At 35.1% G+C, this 18,613-nt stretch overlaps 1 protein-coding gene across 1 annotated transcript; it reads left to right on the forward strand.

The window, feature by feature from the left end:
- The first annotated feature begins 30 nt into the window (after positions 1-30).
- LOC140864592 (endoribonuclease Dicer homolog 2-like) lies at positions 31-16,999 on the forward strand. Its single transcript, XM_073268870.1, has 23 exons — positions 31-171; positions 612-697; positions 966-1,143; positions 1,481-1,594; positions 1,987-2,121; positions 2,652-2,736; positions 2,830-2,894; positions 3,626-3,766; positions 4,741-4,869; positions 4,945-5,074; positions 5,173-5,272; positions 5,689-5,884; positions 6,013-6,173; positions 6,393-6,608; positions 6,736-6,962; positions 7,097-7,368; positions 7,468-7,901; positions 7,994-8,097; positions 13,775-13,971; positions 14,915-15,124; positions 15,271-15,678; positions 15,790-16,071; positions 16,485-16,999. The coding sequence occupies exons 2-23, from the start codon at positions 639-641 to the stop codon at positions 16,839-16,841; spliced, it is 4,200 nt and encodes a 1,399-aa protein (XP_073124971.1). The 5' UTR covers positions 31-171; positions 612-638; the 3' UTR covers positions 16,842-16,999.
- The last annotated feature ends 1,614 nt before the right edge of the window (positions 17,000-18,613 follow it).

Below are 18,613 nucleotides of genomic sequence, written 5' to 3' on the forward strand. Positions count from 1 at the left end.
GCTATTTAGTTGTTTTCGAACGGAGTGTGATTATTAATTACTCTCTGGTTCAACAACCTTTCCCCTTCGAGAACACAAAGAAAAACCCTTCTTACAACCTCTTTGATCGTCTGTCTACATATTTATGTGCTGATCACCTGTTTTTGCTGTCTACTTGTATCAAACTTTTCGGTGAGTTCTTTAAACTCTTTTTTGTCTCTCTGTTTTTTAGTGTCAGTAAGAAAAGGCCGTTTTTGAAGCTAAGCTTCTTTTATATGTGTATAAAGGTGTCGTCTTGGTATTTAATATTATTATTATTTTGTTAATATCTGCGTTTAGATGAGTTTTAATCTTTTTTTGTCTTCCCACCGCTGTTGCCATGGATTTTTTGGTTCCTTAAATCAATGCGATGCCACACATTTAACTTTGAAAACATCAATTTTGATTTTCCTTGCTCGAAAGATTTGCTAAAAATATTTGTTTCAACTGTGAGGAGGCTTAAGCACATGTGCTATGTTTGAAGTCTATAAACTTGAGTCCTTGCACTTTGTAGACAGATGGCTTCTTGTTTCTTCATCACTGGATTCACTGAAATGTTGATTTTGGCCTTTTTTCTGGTAATTTTGTGACAGTAAAGAGGAAAAGAAGTAAAAATTGTCATGGCCGTTGATGGAGGTAGCCAGCAGTTCATGGACGATTTTTTTCCTGTTGCCAGAAGGTAAGTTATCACTATCATTTTCTTTACGAGCAAGGTACATAATTGATCATTAGATGCACAAAAGACCGCATCATCAACTGTTATATTCTTGTTCAGTTTTAAATGAAAATGCATCCTGTAAACTGAAACGAAATGCATGGAATAATTTGCCTCTGATTTGATGTTAAAACTGCTTGGTACACCTGCTAGAGAGACGGTAGCACCTAAACTTGGTCGATAAGCTCACCATTTTCCTATTCGATGAAGTGTTTCTCAAATCTGTATGCAGTTATCAGTTGGAAGCCTTGGAGAAAGCCCTAAAACAGAATACAGTTGTTTACTTGGAGACTGGTAGTGGAAAAACTCTCATTGCAATCATGCTCCTCCGCAGCTACGCTCACCTCCTCCGAAAGCCTTCACCATTCATAGCAGTTTTTTTGGTCCCTACAGTTGTTTTGGTTGCTCAAGTATGTGATTAATGATGAAGTTACATTGACATTATAATTAAGTTCTATTTGTCCGGATAGGATGGAAAATTTTAGTTTCGAGGAAGGGTTTTGCTCAAAACTGTTGGAATTTAGGTCAATATTACCACATTCATTTATTGTAAAATGAAAGGATTTCGTACGGCATTTGGAGTATATTATTTCCTTTTGTTTTGCTAAGAAGCTCTGTATCTCTTTTAGAACCTATTACTTTGAAGCCCAGATATGTTCCTGATTGCAACAGTTTTACATGATTATACTTCCAATTTTCAGTACTTGAGATTTTTGGAGTGTTGACTTCTGACCTTGATGCTAACAGCAAGGTGAATCAGTGGCAATGCTCACTGACTTGAAAGTGGGAAAGTACTATGGCGAGTTAGGTGTTGATTACTGGGATGCTGCCATATGGAAGTTGCAAAAGGATGAAAACGAGGTTCGCTTGACTTCATTGTCTGTTGTTGATTTATTTAATTTATCGTTTTTTAAACTAATATGTAGGTTAAAAAAAACTCTTGAAGTTTTATTAATCTTTTTTCTATATTTAATGCATAGAAATGACAAAATATGCTGGTTGACTCTGTACCTCTTCTACCTTTCACTGTCTTATTCTATGTGTTATTAAATCAGTTGGTTTGGTGTTATTCTCACAGAAAAGGAAAAGCTCACCATTTATTTCTGTTTATTTTAAGGACGATAATTATATTTCTCTATCAAATGTGATTTTGTCAAATAAACAGAAATTATTCAAGGCATCCCTTGAACACTCATATCCTCCAAAAACTAATATCCGCTCTTCATATCATTTCTCTAAGTTTCATGTTTCAGGTGCTTGTAATGACACCACAGATCTTGCTTGATGCGTTGAGGCACAGCTTTTTGAGACTCGATCAAATCAAAGTTCTAATATTTGATGAATGCCATAATGCAAGAGGCAAACACCCCTATAGTCGTATTATGATGGTAAAATACTTATTTCACGTGGGCCATTTGGTTTAATCCATTGATCTTTTCTCCTGAGAACAAATCTTATATCCATGAGATTTGTAGGGTGTTGTGGTAGGAGATAGAAAATATGCATGGTTGATTACCAGTCACCCAAATCATGTGATTAATATATTTTTTGCAATGGTCTTAGATTGAATATCTTCGTTCTATTGAAATTATTAGGAGGTTTAATCAATTATTTCCAAAAGGTCATGATTAATATGATGGTTTCATAATTGTAATTTCGACATCCTTATATTTCAAAACAGAGAACTTGGCAAACATCTAGAAAATCTACTGGCAAAATAAAAAGTAAAATATAATATGTATCCAGTTGAAATCACGTGAATATATATGTTCATGACACAATTTTTTGTTGATTTAAAATGGATATCATATGAAAATCTCATTGCGCCTGACCTTCATGTTATGGTCCCAGCCTGCTGGATTTTCGGTGATCTATAATGTGTTGTATTTATCTAGTTAAAAGAACAATACTCTTACAGGAATTCTATCACCGTGAACTGTCATCAAATAATCAACAACTTCCTAGAGTGTTTGGGATGACGGCTTCCCCGATAAAGGCTAAAGGTATATGTAATTTATTTTGTGTTTAAATATTATTTGACATATAAAATTTACTGTTCTTGATCTTTTGCGATGTTGGGTGTCAAAATTATACAGCTTTGAGTTCAAGATCTGCTTACTGGGAACAGATTAGCGAACTTGAAAGTCTTATGAATTCAAAGGTGTTTTCTTGTTACTGCATGCTTTTACTATTGATTAATGGACGTAAAAAAATCAGGCTGCTCTTTGATGGAGCGATTTCAGATCTATTTGGTTGCTTGGATGAATTTATGTTAGATTGATTTCAATTTCAGCCCTCTTTGACTTGTGTAATTGCAATGATGATCATGAAATCCACCTAAATCCACCCTTCAAATCCTTTCATTCAAGCGTAAGCTTATGGTATTGTTGCTAAGCAAGTATTGCGCTCTTGTAGTTGAAGACGTAGATTACGAAAATTGATATATTTTAGCTTTCTATGATTTAGTGGTGTCCATAGTATGATTTTAAAAAAAACGAGTAGCTTGGCTGTGAATTCTTTTGTTTTTTTTTTACGAATGTCCGTGTTGGTTTATTCTATCTCCTTGAACCTTGAGTGCTCAGTTCTTATGTAGCATGCACTAGTATGTTCCATCATCTCGTTGAACATACTTTTACCTCTTGTTTTTCTGGTCCTCCTCAAACACAACATACTCAAACACAACATACCCAAGGTAGTAGAGAATATGATGCTGAATTTGTTGACTGCAAGTTAGAAGGTTGGACCTTGATAACATTGCTATATTTACCTAGTAGATGTTTTATATTCTATGCATGCACTACCATGTTTAGTTGATACTTTGATTAGAAATATCACTTGACAATACTTTTTCATTCTCACCGTTACTTATCTACATGTTTGTTTATAATTTAGGTTTTCACTTGTAAATCGGATTCAGTTTTAGCTCAGTATGTCCCATTTTCAACCCCTAAAGTGAAGATATACAGGAAAACAGGGGTACCTCACACTGTTTGTGCACACATTTCTGGTGACCTGACCAGGTTGATAATGAAGGTATGCACATATTTTGTAATAAATGTGTGCCAATTATTTTGTAATGCAGAAAAGTTTGAAATGTTTTCATATTATTAATTTCCTATTATAAGTTTATTCTATTTCGGTATTAAAATGTTCTATTTATGGTATTAGGATTTCTATATTTTAATTATTTCCATATTTTAGTTGCATTACAACTCTATAGACTTAATATAGGTCTAATATTTCAATTTTATATTGTTTTACTCTCAATTGAATTGAGTTTTATTGTTTCCTTTGAGAGACCTTTTCCACTGCAACATTTTGTCTCAGTGAAGGTATGCACACTTCCATTAATAGGTTGTAGTAAAATTTTATCCCTTGAAGAAGATATGTTTGCTTTATTTGTCGATATCCAATTTACGCCAAAGTTTGCAAGATAAATGGATGAAATAATACATTCAAATAGTTTTGAATGTAGGTTGGAATAAATCCAAGCTTAGGGAAATTCTTTTTGAGACTTTCAAGAGGTGTAACATAGTTAAGAACACAACAGACATCCTGTTAATCAAATATGAAAATATTAAAACAGCATCACCCAGAAATACTAAGTGAAATTCTTTTGACTTGAGACCAGGAGGTTTTGGTTTGGGTCATGAAGAAGGGGGTGGACTCAGACACAATGTTAGACATGGCAATTACTACTGTCAGTGAGATGCCTAGTGTTTTTGTTTTCCAAAAAATTGAAAGTCCTGGATGCCGAAGTAGAGAAATATAAATTTCAAGGTATGGAAAAATCTGTATAGTAGTGTGAAAAGGATGATTCACATAGCTTTACTTGAATATAAAAGACAAGGAGCTAAAATAGCTACAGGCTTTACACTAACAAAGAATTCTGTCATTGACTATCCATATTTACATTTATTACCATGTCCGCATTCAACATTTACCAAAACTGCGTTTTTTATTAACATTTCTTCTATTCTTAAGGTTTGCTTTGTAAATTTTTTCAGCATGAACTTTCTCTCTATGAATTGGAACTCTCAACATCTGATTTAGAATCTGCAATAAAAAGATTGCGTAAACTTCTATCAACCTTCAGATTTTGTTTAGAGGAGCTGGGGATTTGGTTAACCTTGAAGGTATCTATTTGGAACATTCTTAAATATTTAGTGTTGTGATACTTGATACTGAAACATACTCCTGTTTTGAAACAGGCAGCAGAGGTTTTCGCTCATGAGGAAGCAGACATCTTGTCATGGGGTAGACAGGATGTATTTGGGGAGACTGTCCTTGGAGCTTTCAGTTCGGATGTTGTCCAGGTCTTATCTGCATTCATTCCAGCTGGTATTATTTTAGTGTTAATCCAGTCTATTCTTATGCTTAAGCTTCCTAGTTTTCTTTTTTTGAATTTTTTGTGGGTAATTTTCCTGCTGTCTTCTTAGATCCAAATTGGTCACTTCGACACAATATAACAGCCAATGTGAAGGCAGGGTACTTTACATCAAAGGTTTTGTGCCTTGTTGAGACTCTTCTTGAGTACAGGTGTGCTGATTTTTGTTATCAGCTGAAATTTTTGAGATGTATTAGTATTTAATCCTATTTATTCACACTTTCAGATTTATCAAATGTGGGGTCCATGATGATTGTTGGAGTGAGATATTTTAAAATTTTAACATGCAGTATGTTTGATTATAATAATATATAAAAATAAACTATTTTTGGGAATTGTTGAAAAATTAAATTAAATTGAATGATTATATCGACAACGTAGAAATTGATAGAAAATATATTTTCGGGAATTATTGCAAACCAGTTGATGATATTTGATTTTATTTTGGAAAATGAAAAATTGGTTTGTGGGATGAAAAACAAATACTGCATTAATCTATATTTGTTAACGTCATAAACTTGGTTGAGAGCTTCTCATGTTCTTTTCTTTTGTGACAATATTTGTCCAGGGAATTGAAGAATTTGAGGTGCATAGTGTTTGTTGAGAGGATTGTTACAGCCATCGTTATTTGCTATCTGCTGAATGAGTTGCTTCCAGAATTAACTGGGTGGACTACAGAATACACAGCAGGGAACAATTCCTGGTTTCAGTCTCAGAGTAGGAAAGAACAGAACAAAATTGTGGATGAATTCCGCAATGGAACTGTAAGACTTGTGCTTCTATGTATTTGTGGTTATTATTTAGGCATTGGGGGGAAATGTTATTTTCCTTTCTGACTTGTCATTCTGGATATTGATTTTAAGCCAATGTTCTTGGCATCATCACTTTTCAGGTTAACATCGTCATCGCCACTTCGATGCTCGAAGAGGGATTAGATGTGCAAAGTTGCAATCTTGTCATTAGATTTGATCCCTCTGCCACCATATGTAGCTTTATTCAATCCCGTGGGCGTGCTCGAATGCAGAACTCGGATTTTGTGTTAATGGTGGAAAGGTGAGCTGAATTGCTTGACTAAAATAAACAAGGAGAGAAATACCTACCGGTGGTTCCTTGTCAGATTCCTCCATAAAATTTCATGTACTTTAGATGCACCTTTGGGCTTCTTATACAATTGCAGCTTCAGGCTTCAGTGTATTCATAAAAGACATTAGGAACAAAATAAGGCACTACTTGAGTTTTTTTCCCCTCATTGGTGTAAACTTCATGCTGCAGTGAAGACACATCCGCTCTCTCTCAGGTGAAGAACTATTTGGTTGGTGGGGAGATGATGCGAAGCGAGTGTTTGAACCATGCTGATTTTCCTTGTGAACCACTTGGTCTGATGTGTGGTGAACCATGCTATACAGTTGAAACCACTGGAGCAATTGTGACTTTGAGTTCTAGTGTGTCGTTGCTTTACTTCTATTGCTCACGGCTACCTTCTGATGGGTTAGCATCCACATCTTTGTACCTGCACATTTCAAGCATTACCTTTTTTAACGCTTCACGGTATAAATGCTCAAAATTGACAAAATAGCTTCTATGCTGAGATTGATTCCTTGTTCTCGACTCATAGGTACTTTAAACCTCATCCTCGTTTTAACATTTGTAAAGAGCTGCAATCTTGCACACTGCTACTTCCCAATAGCTGCCCAATCCCAATTGTTGTCGTTCAGGGAAGTATCGAAGTTCTAAAGCAACTAGCCTGCCTGGAAGCTTGCAAGCAACTCCATCAGGTTGGTGAACTGACAGACAATCTTGTGCCAAATACTCTGGAGGAAGAAGCAGACACACAGGAATCTGGTACTGTTTTAATAGTTTTTTGTTTCTTGGGAATGTTTCTTAACTTAGGATTTCTTTTAAATGTTGTCATCCACTCCCAAATCAAAATTGTAAGATGTTTTCTGTCTCAAGTATTAATTTATATGCATGTACAGGACGTGAACCGTATGCTGAAGATCATGATAAGTACTTCCCACCAGAATTAGTTCACCCTCAAGAGATAGATTCTCAAACATTGTACTATTGTTATGTAATTGAGCTGAACCCAAACGTTCAATATGAAGTCAAGCTTCAAGATATTGTGCTGGCTGTCCCGACCAGACTTGGATATGATCTGGAAACGGTTGACCTTGACTTAGAGGCGGATAGGGGAAAAATAATAGTGAGCTCAAAATACATAGGATATTTAAGATTAACTTCTGCTCAGGTAATTGACATATTCTGACTGATGTCATGTGCACAGTTTAATAGGTACCATGAGATAGATTTTCAGAAAACTAATTGCATTTTTAAACTTTAATGGCAGATTTCTCTGTGTCGGAGTTTCCAAATTATTCTTTTCAGGGTTCTTCTTAATCAGAACTTTAACAAGCTTTATGAAGACATCAATCAATCTTCTTTGAGCAATGGTTCTCCAATTCTCAATTACCTTCTTCTCCCATCTATAGGCTCTAGCCAAAACTTATCTGTTGACTGGAAATGTGTCACCTCTGTTCTATACCTGAGCGATGATTCTTTGGATAAACACAATGATTGTTTTTCGACCAGAGGTCACGGGCATTATGTGCACACAAAGAATGGTTTGGTTTGCAGTTGCATGTTAGAGAATTCCTTGGTATGCACGCCTCATAATGGTTTAATGTACTGCATATCCGGCACTTTGGATCGGTATGATGGAAATTCAAATTTTGAGCTAAGAGATGGAGAGGTTCTTTCTTACAAAAAATATTATGAAAAGAAGTGAGCATCTTTCTTTTTAAGAAACAACTATTTTTTGAACTTTGAACCTTATATTGTGAAGCTAAATGCATATATTCAACTAATGGTTTCAGACATGGGATCAAGTTGCATTTCGAAGGAGAGAATCTTCTTTATGGCAAACGGATGTTTACAGTGCACAACTACCTTCAGAGATGTAGAACTCATAGGTCAAAAGGTACCTTGAATTTTGATATGTGCATTCTATTATATCAAATTCAAAAGTTTTTGAAGATTAACAAGAACGAGAGAAACAGGGACAGCCATATGTGCAGTAGAAATATATTCTATTCTGAATTAATATTCACAGTACAACCCTACACTATATATAGGAAACTTATTTCTATATTTTATTCACAATCTAACCCTAATTAATAGACAAGAAATAAGGAATAAATATCAGTCAAATATTCTAAGACTAAATACAATATTTCTTTCCTTTTTTCTACACTCCCCCTCAAGTTGGAGCAAAGATATCTATCATGCCCAACTTGCAGATGAAATCTTCGAACTTGGGTCTGAAATGACTCTTTGTTAAGGCATCTGCAATCTGTTGTTCAGATTTGAGAAATGGCATACAAATGATTCCTCCTTCAAGCTTTTCTTTGATAAAGTGTCTATCAACTTCTATATGCTTTGTACGATCATGTTGTACTGGATTATTTGCAATGCTAATGGCTGACTTGTTGTCACAGAATAGCTTCATTGGCACTTTCCAGTCTAACTTTAATTCTTCAAGAACTAGCTTTAGCCATAGTAACTCGCATACACCATTAGCCATAGCCCTAAGTTCAGCTTCTGCACTACTACGAGCCACAACATTCTGTTTTTTACTTCTCCATGACACAAGATTACCCCATAGAAAAGTACAGTACCCTGAGGTCGACCTCCTATCAGAAATGGATCCTGCCCAATCGGCATCTGTGTACGCTTCTATGCTTCTCTGATTGTTTTTTCTGAACAATAAACCTTTCCCTGGAGAACCTTTTAAATATCTCAAAATCTTGTACACAGCATCCATGTGTTCCTCGTGTGGTGAGTGCATGAATTGACTAACCATACTAACAGCAAAAGTAATATCAGGTCTTGTATGAGAGAGATAAATAAGTTTTCCTACAAGACGTTGATATCTCTCTTTATCAATGGAAGTTTTGCTGGACACTTCATTTAGCTTTTGATTTGGATCCATGGGTACATCACTTGGTCTGCATCCACTCATTCCTGTCTCTTCGAGTAGATCTAGAACATATTTTCTTTGGGATACATAGATTCCCTTTCTTGATCTCGCAACTTCCATCCCTAGAAAATATCTCAATAGTCCCAGATCTTTTATCTCAAATTCCAATGCGAGGCAGCCTTTTAAACGGGTTATTTCCACTTCATCATCCCCTGTGAGAATTATGTCATCGACATATACGATCAAGATTGCCATCTTGCCTTCTTTGGTATGCTTTACAAACATTGTGTGGTCGGATTGCCCTTGAATATAGCCTTGCTTCTTTACTGATTTCGAAAATTTCTCGAACCAAGCCCGTGGCGACTGTTTCAATCCATACAAAGACTTCTTTAGTTTGCATATTTTTCCACCAAATTGTTTTTCAAAACCTGGTGGAGCATTCATGAACACCTCTTCCTCCAATTCTCCATTCAAGAACGCATTTTTTACATCCATCTGATACAAGGGCCAATCAAGGTTTACTGCCAAGGACAACAATATTCTGACAGTATTCAATTTAGCGACTGGTGCAAAGGTCTCTTGGTAGTCAATCCCATATGTCTGTGTAAAACCTTTAGCGACAAGTCTTGCTTTGTAGCGTTCCAATGATCCATCTGAATTGAGTTTCACAGTAAATACCCATTTGCATCCCACTGTTCGTTTTCCATCAGGCAAGTGCATTATTTCCCATGTTCCACTTTTGTTCAGTGCATCCATCTCCTCAAGGACAGCCTTCTTCCATTCTGGAACACTTAGAGCATCCTGTATAGTCTTAGGAATATCCACACTTTGTAACTGAGAAATAAAACTCGAATAGGGTACAGATAAATTTTTGTAAGACAGATGATTTGAGATTGGGTGTTGAGTACAAGTTCTAACACCTTTCCTAAGTGCAACAGGAATTTCTAATGACATAGAGGAGTCTAGTACATTCGAGGTAGATTTGGGTACATTACCTGGATTTGGTTTCAAATGAGTCGGGACTTCAGGTTCTGTTCTTGGTTCAGACACTTGGTCGTGTGGAGTTGTGGAGTCTTGCTTACTTTGGGGTCGTCGTATCCTCCTGTAAACTTGCCCATACAACTTATCATCATCACCTTGTGTTTTAGTTTCAAGATTTTGCTCTGACACTACATGAGGTGTATCTATGATAAAAAATTCAGTTCTGTCCACATTATCAGAGTCTAAATCAAATATCGAATCTTCCAACTTACTCTCCCCCTGAAGAGGTGTGAAAAAATTTTCAGATTCGAAGAATGTGACATCCATAGACACAAAAAAAGTTTTTGTGCGGGGTTCAAAACATTTATACCCTTTCTGAGTAGGAGAATATCCTAGAAACACACATTTTACAGCACGAGGGTCTAGTTTATCACGAGTATGATGATGCGTATGAGCAAAGGCCACACAACCAAACACTTTGAGAGGTAAATCAGAATATAAGTGAGACATGGGAAAGGAATTTTTTAAGACAGTCAAGGGTGACGCAAAGTTCAGCACTCTAGAGGGCATTCTATTAATTAAATAGGCAGCAGTGAGAATAGCTTCCCCCCATAAGTATTTCGGAACATTAGTGGTAAACATGAGTGACCTAGCTACTTCTAGAAGGTGTCTATTCTTCCTTTCTGCGACTCCATTTTGTTGTGGGGTTTGAGTGCAAGAACTATGATGAATTATACCCTTTTTTTGAAAAAATTGACCCAAAAGTTTATTGAAATATTCTTTCCCATTATCACTTCTGAACACTTGAATTTTTTCATGAAATTGTGTTTCAACCATGGCATAGAAATTTTTGAAAATTTGTTCAGCTTCTGATTTATCAACAAGTAAGTAAACCCAACTTAAACGTGTGTGATCATCAATAAAGGTGATAAACCATCGTTTTTTTGAAGGAGTTGCCGTTTTGAACGGCCCCCACACATCACTGTGAATAAGAGCAAAAGGTTTCGAAGCTTGATGTGTATGAGCAGGAAATGATGCACGATGATGTTTGGCAAATTGACAAATATCACATTGAAAAACAGAAGGATTTTTATTACGAAATAACTTTGGAAACAAATGCTTCAAATAATGAAAATTTGGGTGGCCTAATCTACGATGCCAGAGTAATATATCCTCGCTACTAGAACTAGAGTTTGGTATGATACTAGATTGTTGGGCTTGTCCACAGGAGTGACTTTCTTCCACAAAGTAGTAAAGGCCTCCACGTTCCTTAGCACTGCCAATCGTCGTCCCCAATTCCAGATCCTGAAATACACAACAGTTTGAGGAAAACTTAGCACAACACTTTAAATCATGAGTTAATTTGCTAACAGAAAGCAAATTACAAGAAAGATTAGGGACATGCAAAACATTTTGAAGAGTCAAAGTTTTAGAGATGACAATAGTCCCTTTTCCAGCAATAGCAGATAAAGAACCATCAGCTGTTTTAATTTTCTGATTTCCAGCACTCGGGATATAGGAGCAAAACAATCTGGAGGATCCCGTCATGTGATCAGAAGCACCTGAATCTATTATCCAAGGACATATAGACAGGGTGGAAACATTAAAACCAGTAGATTGCAAGTCAGTACCTTTATGTGCTATGGAACAAGACGCTGGAGTGGATTGTGAAAAAGGTGTGGATTGAAAAAGCTTATACAACTGCTCTAATTGTTCCTTACTGAAAGAGGCAGCCCCCGAAGGTTTGTCTAGACTGGTTTGTTCTTCCAGTCCAGATTGATACGCCCTTGAAACCCCACTGCCTTTTTGTTTGAAAGACTTTGGTTTCCAGTCAGGTGGTTTGCCGTGTAAATCCCAACATGTTTCTGCGGTATGCCAGGGCTTTTTGCAGTGTTCACATACAACTTCTCTCTTCCTTGTCTGGGCAGTATGGTGTCGGCTTTGAGGTGTGGGAAAATTTTTGCTGAACAGGGCTGAGGTTTCCGAAACAGAAGATGCCTTCTCGCTCAACATGATTTTCCTTCTACCTTCTTCCCTTCTGACTTCAGCAAACACTTCACTCAAGGAAGGTAATGGATTTCTGCCCAGAATTCTTCCTCTAACTTCATCCAAGTCACGATTAAGTCCAGCCAGAAAAACATACACTCGATCACCTTCCATACGCTTGTGATATTTCATGCTATCATTTTTGCACTCCCATTTATCATCATAGCAAAGATCTAGTTCCTGCCATAACCCTTTCATGTCATTATAGTATTCAATGACAGTTTTTTCTCCCTGTCTAGACTGCCAGAGTCTAGTCTTCAAGTCAAAAATCTGGGATGAATTCTCCAGATCAGAGTAAGTCTCCCGAACAGCCTCCCAAACTTCTTTGGCGGTAGGTAGAAATAGATACGTCCTCCCAATTGAAGGATCCATGGAGTTAACGAGCCACGAGATTACCATGGAGTTTTCAGATTTCCAGCCTGTCCACTTTGGATCGTCTTTGGCCGGTTCTTGGATGTCTCCCGTCAGGTAACCTAAACGCCCTTTTCCGTCAATGACAAGTTTAATTGACTGAGCCCACTCCAAGTAATTTTTGCCATTCAACTTATGAATGGTCAATTGAATGGAGCCTTCAAACCCAGTAGGATTCAGAGGATATAAGGTCGGTGTTTTAGCACCTTTCGTACCATCATTCTCACCCGAAGACATCTTATTTTTGTCTTCGTTGGTATTTGACATGCCCGTTTTTTTTTTTTTTTTTTTCTGTCAATTATGATGCGGGTATACAAAACCTAGGCTTTGATACCATGAAGATTAACAAGAACGAGAGAAACAGGGACAGCCATATGTGCAGTAGAAATATATTCTATTCTGAATTAATATTCACAGTACAACCCTACACTATATATAGGAAACTTATTTCTATATTCTATTCACAATCTAACCCTAATTAATAGACAAGAAATAAGGAATAAATATCAGTCAAATATTCTAAGACTAAATACAATATTTCTTTCCTTTTTTCTACAGTTTTGAAAGTATTTCTTGAAAGGTTTTTCTGATTGTATTCGGTACGAAATATTTGAATTAGTTGAATATCAGGTTCACTGCCAATTCTCTTAGAAAATTAATTATTTATGTGCTTGATCCCATGTATTTATGTTAGAAAATGGAACGCCTTAAGATGCTGGAGCCACGCCAATGATGAAAAAGAATTTTACCTGCTTTCCCATAAAAAAAATATTTACTTTAGAACAGGCATCAAGATGAAGATTACCTTTGTTCGGAAAGAAAAAAGCTGAAGGTTTAACCTTCCACCCGAAAATGAAGTTTGTCTTTTGTACATGGAAGTTTATTCAGAAAAAGGCGTCCGCTTTAAGGAATTTTGTGCGCAAGTTAGTGACATTTGGATTGAAATCATGATTTAGTCAAAATAGTTAGTTACATTCAATAAGAAAATACCTACAGCTCCTTCCAATATTTGACATCATATGCTGGCTGAGAAAACACGCATTTGTTTTTAATGTTACATGTTAAATTTCTCTCTTGTCAAACATTTGAAACTTTCATATGATGTGATTATTTTACAATTCCGATTTTAATTTTGTCTCACCCTCTTAGTGTGTGAAAAATGGCTATTGTTAACCAAACCTTGCGAGATAGGTTTCATCTGTAATGTTTTGCTGATTGGTATTTTTCTATTTGGATGCAGAGCCAAGTAATAGTTCATATGAGTTGCCTCCTGAGCTCTGTTTCATTATTATGTCGCCTATTTCCATTTCTACATTTTATTCTTTCTCGTTCATGCCATCTATCATGCATTGGATAGAGTCATTACTTATAGCTGCCAACTTGAAAAGTTTACATACGGATCTCTGCATGCCAAATATAGTTGTTCCAACCCTGACGGTATGTGTTTTACGCTCTCACTTTCTCATTTCTGAATTAATATTCCAACACAACCGAGCTAGAGTATTCGAGGAAGTTGAAACTGGAAAGCATACCCTAATCTACCATTCCAATAAGATAGGTGGATATCTATAATTATAATTTTTTGACCTGCATAAATGTTTTTCAATTTTATGTCACTATATGAATTCAATTTAAAACATTGTAAACTTTGAGATTGATGTAGATCAAATGGTAATGTGATGACAATCCATTGTCACTTAATCTTGTTTTCACTTTACTCAACAAAATCCTATCTCTGGATATACTAGAGGAAACGATCTAGGACGAAGGAAGTATCTCACCTTGGAACAAAGAGCAATTTATCCCTTGAAATTCTCACAACTAAAAAAAATTAAGTCAATCAGAGGATTTGGATTTGAGGGAGGTTGGAAATGACTCACATTAAGGCACAATAACTCAAAAAATAACTAGTTGGGGTTTGATTTGCCCAAAGAAACCAATGGATTTGTTATTATTGATTTGAAATCCTTGAGTTCAAATCTATCAATCCAAATGCAACCTAGTGGTGCATATAGGTAGAGTTATTTAGATTTGGGAGAAGATTTCAAATGCATGCTAAAATTTCAAAAATCATAATATACATTTGACATCTATGGATTCAAAATGACCAGGTTGGAGAGTTGTATTGAACCAACAAAAGGGATTTCAAATCATTTATACTGATGAGCCAAATGGATACAATGGATTTGAGATGTGTATTTGAAATCAAATTCAACTTTAGTGCTTTTCTCAAAATATAGAATTCGAGTTCTGTAGAATATGTTGTTTCTAAATTTGGATGCACCTGCCAATTAAGTATTATTATTCAGTAAGATGAGTTATTTTTGCTTCAATTACTGTTACTTTGTGGCGTTATTCTTGCCAATTTGTTTGAATTCAGATTTTGGAAGCAATCACAACAAAGAAATGCCAGGAGAAGATTCATTTAGAATCACTGGAGACCCTAGGAGACTCTTTTATCAAATATGCTACTAGTCAGCAGCTTTTCAAAATGCACCAAAATGATCATGAAGGCCTTCTTAGCATTAAACGAGAGAAAATAGTTTCTAATGCTAACTTGTGCAAGCTGGGATGTGTCCGCAAAATTACGGTAATCTTATAGATTCATGATTTTATCTTTTGCTTTCTATTGGAAATCACCGATAAGGAATAAAGACCGAGTATTCGCTTATAATATATTATCTTATGATTGATGATTCGAGTTTGCTTTTTTAATGGAAATTATTCTAAGTCTAGGGTTTTATACGCAACGAACCCTTTGATCCCAAAACATGGATAATTCCTGGTTCCTATTCTGCAAACCATGTATTAAAAGAGGAGCTGCTTTCATCTAAAAAAATCTTTAGCAAGGGTAGCAGGAAGATAAAGAGGAAGACGATAGCAGATGTTGTTGAAGCATTAGTTGGTGCATTTCTCACAACTGGTGGTGAAATGGTTGCTTTGTCCTTCATGGCATGGGTTGGCATCGATGTTGACATTGTTAATGTACCTTATACAAGGCACTTTCCTGTAAATCCAGAGCGTTATGTCAATGTAAAATTTTTCGAGTCTCTTCTGAATTACCAGTTCCATGATGTTTCTCTTCTTGTTGAGGCTCTGACTCATGGGTCTTACATGCTGCCTGAGATTCCACGGTGCTATCAGGTTTGATCTTGATATCTTTCTTTCAAATTGAAAATTATATTTCAATTAGATTGCAAGCGTAATTATCACATACGATTCCTGATCTGGATCCATTTTTTCCTTTTTCTTTAGCGTTTGGAATTTCTCGGGGATGCAGTGTTAGATTATATTATTACGTTGCATCTTTACTGCAAATATCCTGGCCTATCTCCTGGACTTCTAACTGATCTGAGATCGGCATCCACAAACAATGATTTCTATGCTCAGTCAGCAGTCAAGGTTGAACTATACAAGCATATTCTTCATGCTTCACAAGAGCTTCAACGCCAGATTTTTGAAACTGCTGTGAGGAATTGTGAGCAATCATCCCCCGTCTCAACGTTTGTTCAGGATTCGGAGATCAGTTTTCCAAAGGTATTCATTAGTCTTGAATTTTCTAAGCTAAATGATAACTGGCATCACACATACTTTTATTAGCTAAATGATAACTGGCATCACACATACTTTTATTCTGGCCTGAGGTTGGATGCAGAACCAGTTATTTTTATTACTTTAATACATATTTGTTACCAATAATTTACCAACTAGTATCACAGAGACCTTGCTAGCTGTGACAAGGGACCTGCATTTTCAAATATTTGATACTTCTTTCCATATTATTAAAATCAGGGGCATCACTCTTGCACAAAATCAGTAGAGATGTGTGTCCCGGACCCATATCTATTTTCCTCAAATCAAATCCTAGGCCCGCCTCAGAATAAAAATCAATCAATCAATCAATCAATCATCTGGCTCTTTGATCTGAACTATTTTTATTACTCATACAGGTACTTAGCGATGTCATAGAATCTGTGGCCGGGGCAATCCTTGTTGATTCTGGCTACAATAAGGATATAGTATTTCAAAGCCTCATACGACTTATTGATCCCTTGATTACACCTGATAGGCTGAAGCTCCACCCTATCAGAGAGTTGACTGAGTTATGTCAAAAGGAGCATTACATACTCAAAAAACCTGTCGTTTCTCACCAGAATGGGGTTGCATATGTTACATTAGAGGTTGAAGCCAATGGAATGGTATACAGAGGGTCGAGAACTGCAGCGGATAGAAAGACAGCAAAAAAACTTGCACACAAAATTGTGTTGGAATCCCTTAAACAAAGCATCAAGTCTTGTTCAAAATAGAAATATTGTACTAACTAATCTATTAATTAATTCATAGCCAAAATTAATTTCCAACAATAAGAGTTTTTGTGTATCCTAACATATCACTAAATGTTAATGACGTTTCACATTCTTGGAGTGGAACCGCCAAAAACAATTCAGGGAAAATTAGCGTTTTAGTCCTGTATCTTGGCTTCCTTTTGGTTTTGGTCCTGTATATTGGCTTGTTTTGGAAAAGATCCTGTAACTCTGTTTTTTCTTTGGATTTAGTCCTATATGTTGATTGTTTTGGTTTTGGTCCTATAAGTTGGCTTATTTTTTTGGTTTTGGTCCTATACAAAGTCATGTTTTGAAAAAAAACACATTAATTTGGATTTTTTTAATTTGGTTCTAATAGTAGATTTGTTTTTTTTATTTTGGTCATTGAAAAGATACGATTTTGACCAAATTAAGTCTCGTTAAGTTAGAATAAGCGTCTATATTTTTTATTTTAAAATAATAAATTAAATTTAGAATTTAAATGTTGACTTTCCAACTTCACCGCTTAAGTTTTTATAATAAATATTTTTTTATGATTTTATAAATTAATTAATTAAGTTTAAAATTTAGATGTTGACCTTCTAATTATTTTTTAACATAATAATTATTTTCTAAAAGGTACAATAACTTGGTTTTTTTTTTTTTTTTTTTGTATTTTTTCTCCGTCGCTTGGAGGGAGCAACAAGATTTTATTTATTTGCAGTGTTCTAAAAAGCACGCTTAAACGACGATTAAGCGTGATAAACGTGAAACATACCTAAAAAGCTTTGTTTTCGAGAAAAGCGGAACAAAAACAGTCAACCATAGTTGAAACGATAAAAAAATATTAGTGTGTTACTTTTTAAAATAACGAAAGTATGTTTTAAATATATTTTTAGTTTTTTAGCTAATTTTGTTAATTTAGGTTGGAACTTATTTATGCCATATGATCATTAATAGGTGCTAAGTGGGCGACACTTATTGCCAAATAAATAAAAAAATTGAAGTTATAGTGAGAACGATACAAATGAATATTTGTTTGTTACTTTTTAAATGAACAAAAGTATGTTACATTTAATACATTAAATTAACATATTTTAGATTTTATTAAATTATTTAGATTAAATAAAATTTAAGCGTAAAAAATATATTTTTTATTAGTTAGTTGTAATTATCTCAAACCAATAAACAAATAAAACATGAAAGAATAAAAAATATTTTTTTATAAAAATAATTAGAGATCAAATTCTAAATTCCAAAACATGATAACTTACAGGACAAAAACCAAAAAACAAACCAACTTACAGGACCAAAATCAAAATAAGCCAACATATAGGACTAAATCCAAAACAAAAACCGAGTTACAGGATCTTCTCCAAAACAAGCCAACATATAGAACCAAAACAAAAAAAAAGCCAACATACAGGACTAAAACGCTAATTTTCCCAACAATTCATGTTAAAGTTTAGTTCAAAATTAAAATCAAACTTACAAAAATAACTTTTAATATAAATAATATTAATATTCTGCATTTTCCATGCACTAATATATCTATACTATCAACTTAGAAACAACTAAAATCCACTATGATGTTTTAATGATCGTTCACGAAAATACTGCACGTGAGATCAAAACTTATCTATATTGTATATTTAAAGTATTTCCCACCATTATGCTATTTTTCCTTGCTCACAATTATATTATATTTTGAATAAAACAAAATACAACTCAATAAAATAAAATAAAACCTCAAATATTAACTTTAAATATTACTT

The sequence above is a fragment of the Henckelia pumila genome, chromosome 4 (assembly GCF_033568475.1).
Source record: "Henckelia pumila isolate YLH828 chromosome 4, ASM3356847v2, whole genome shotgun sequence".
Taxonomy (NCBI): Eukaryota; Viridiplantae; Streptophyta; class Magnoliopsida; order Lamiales; family Gesneriaceae; genus Henckelia; species Henckelia pumila.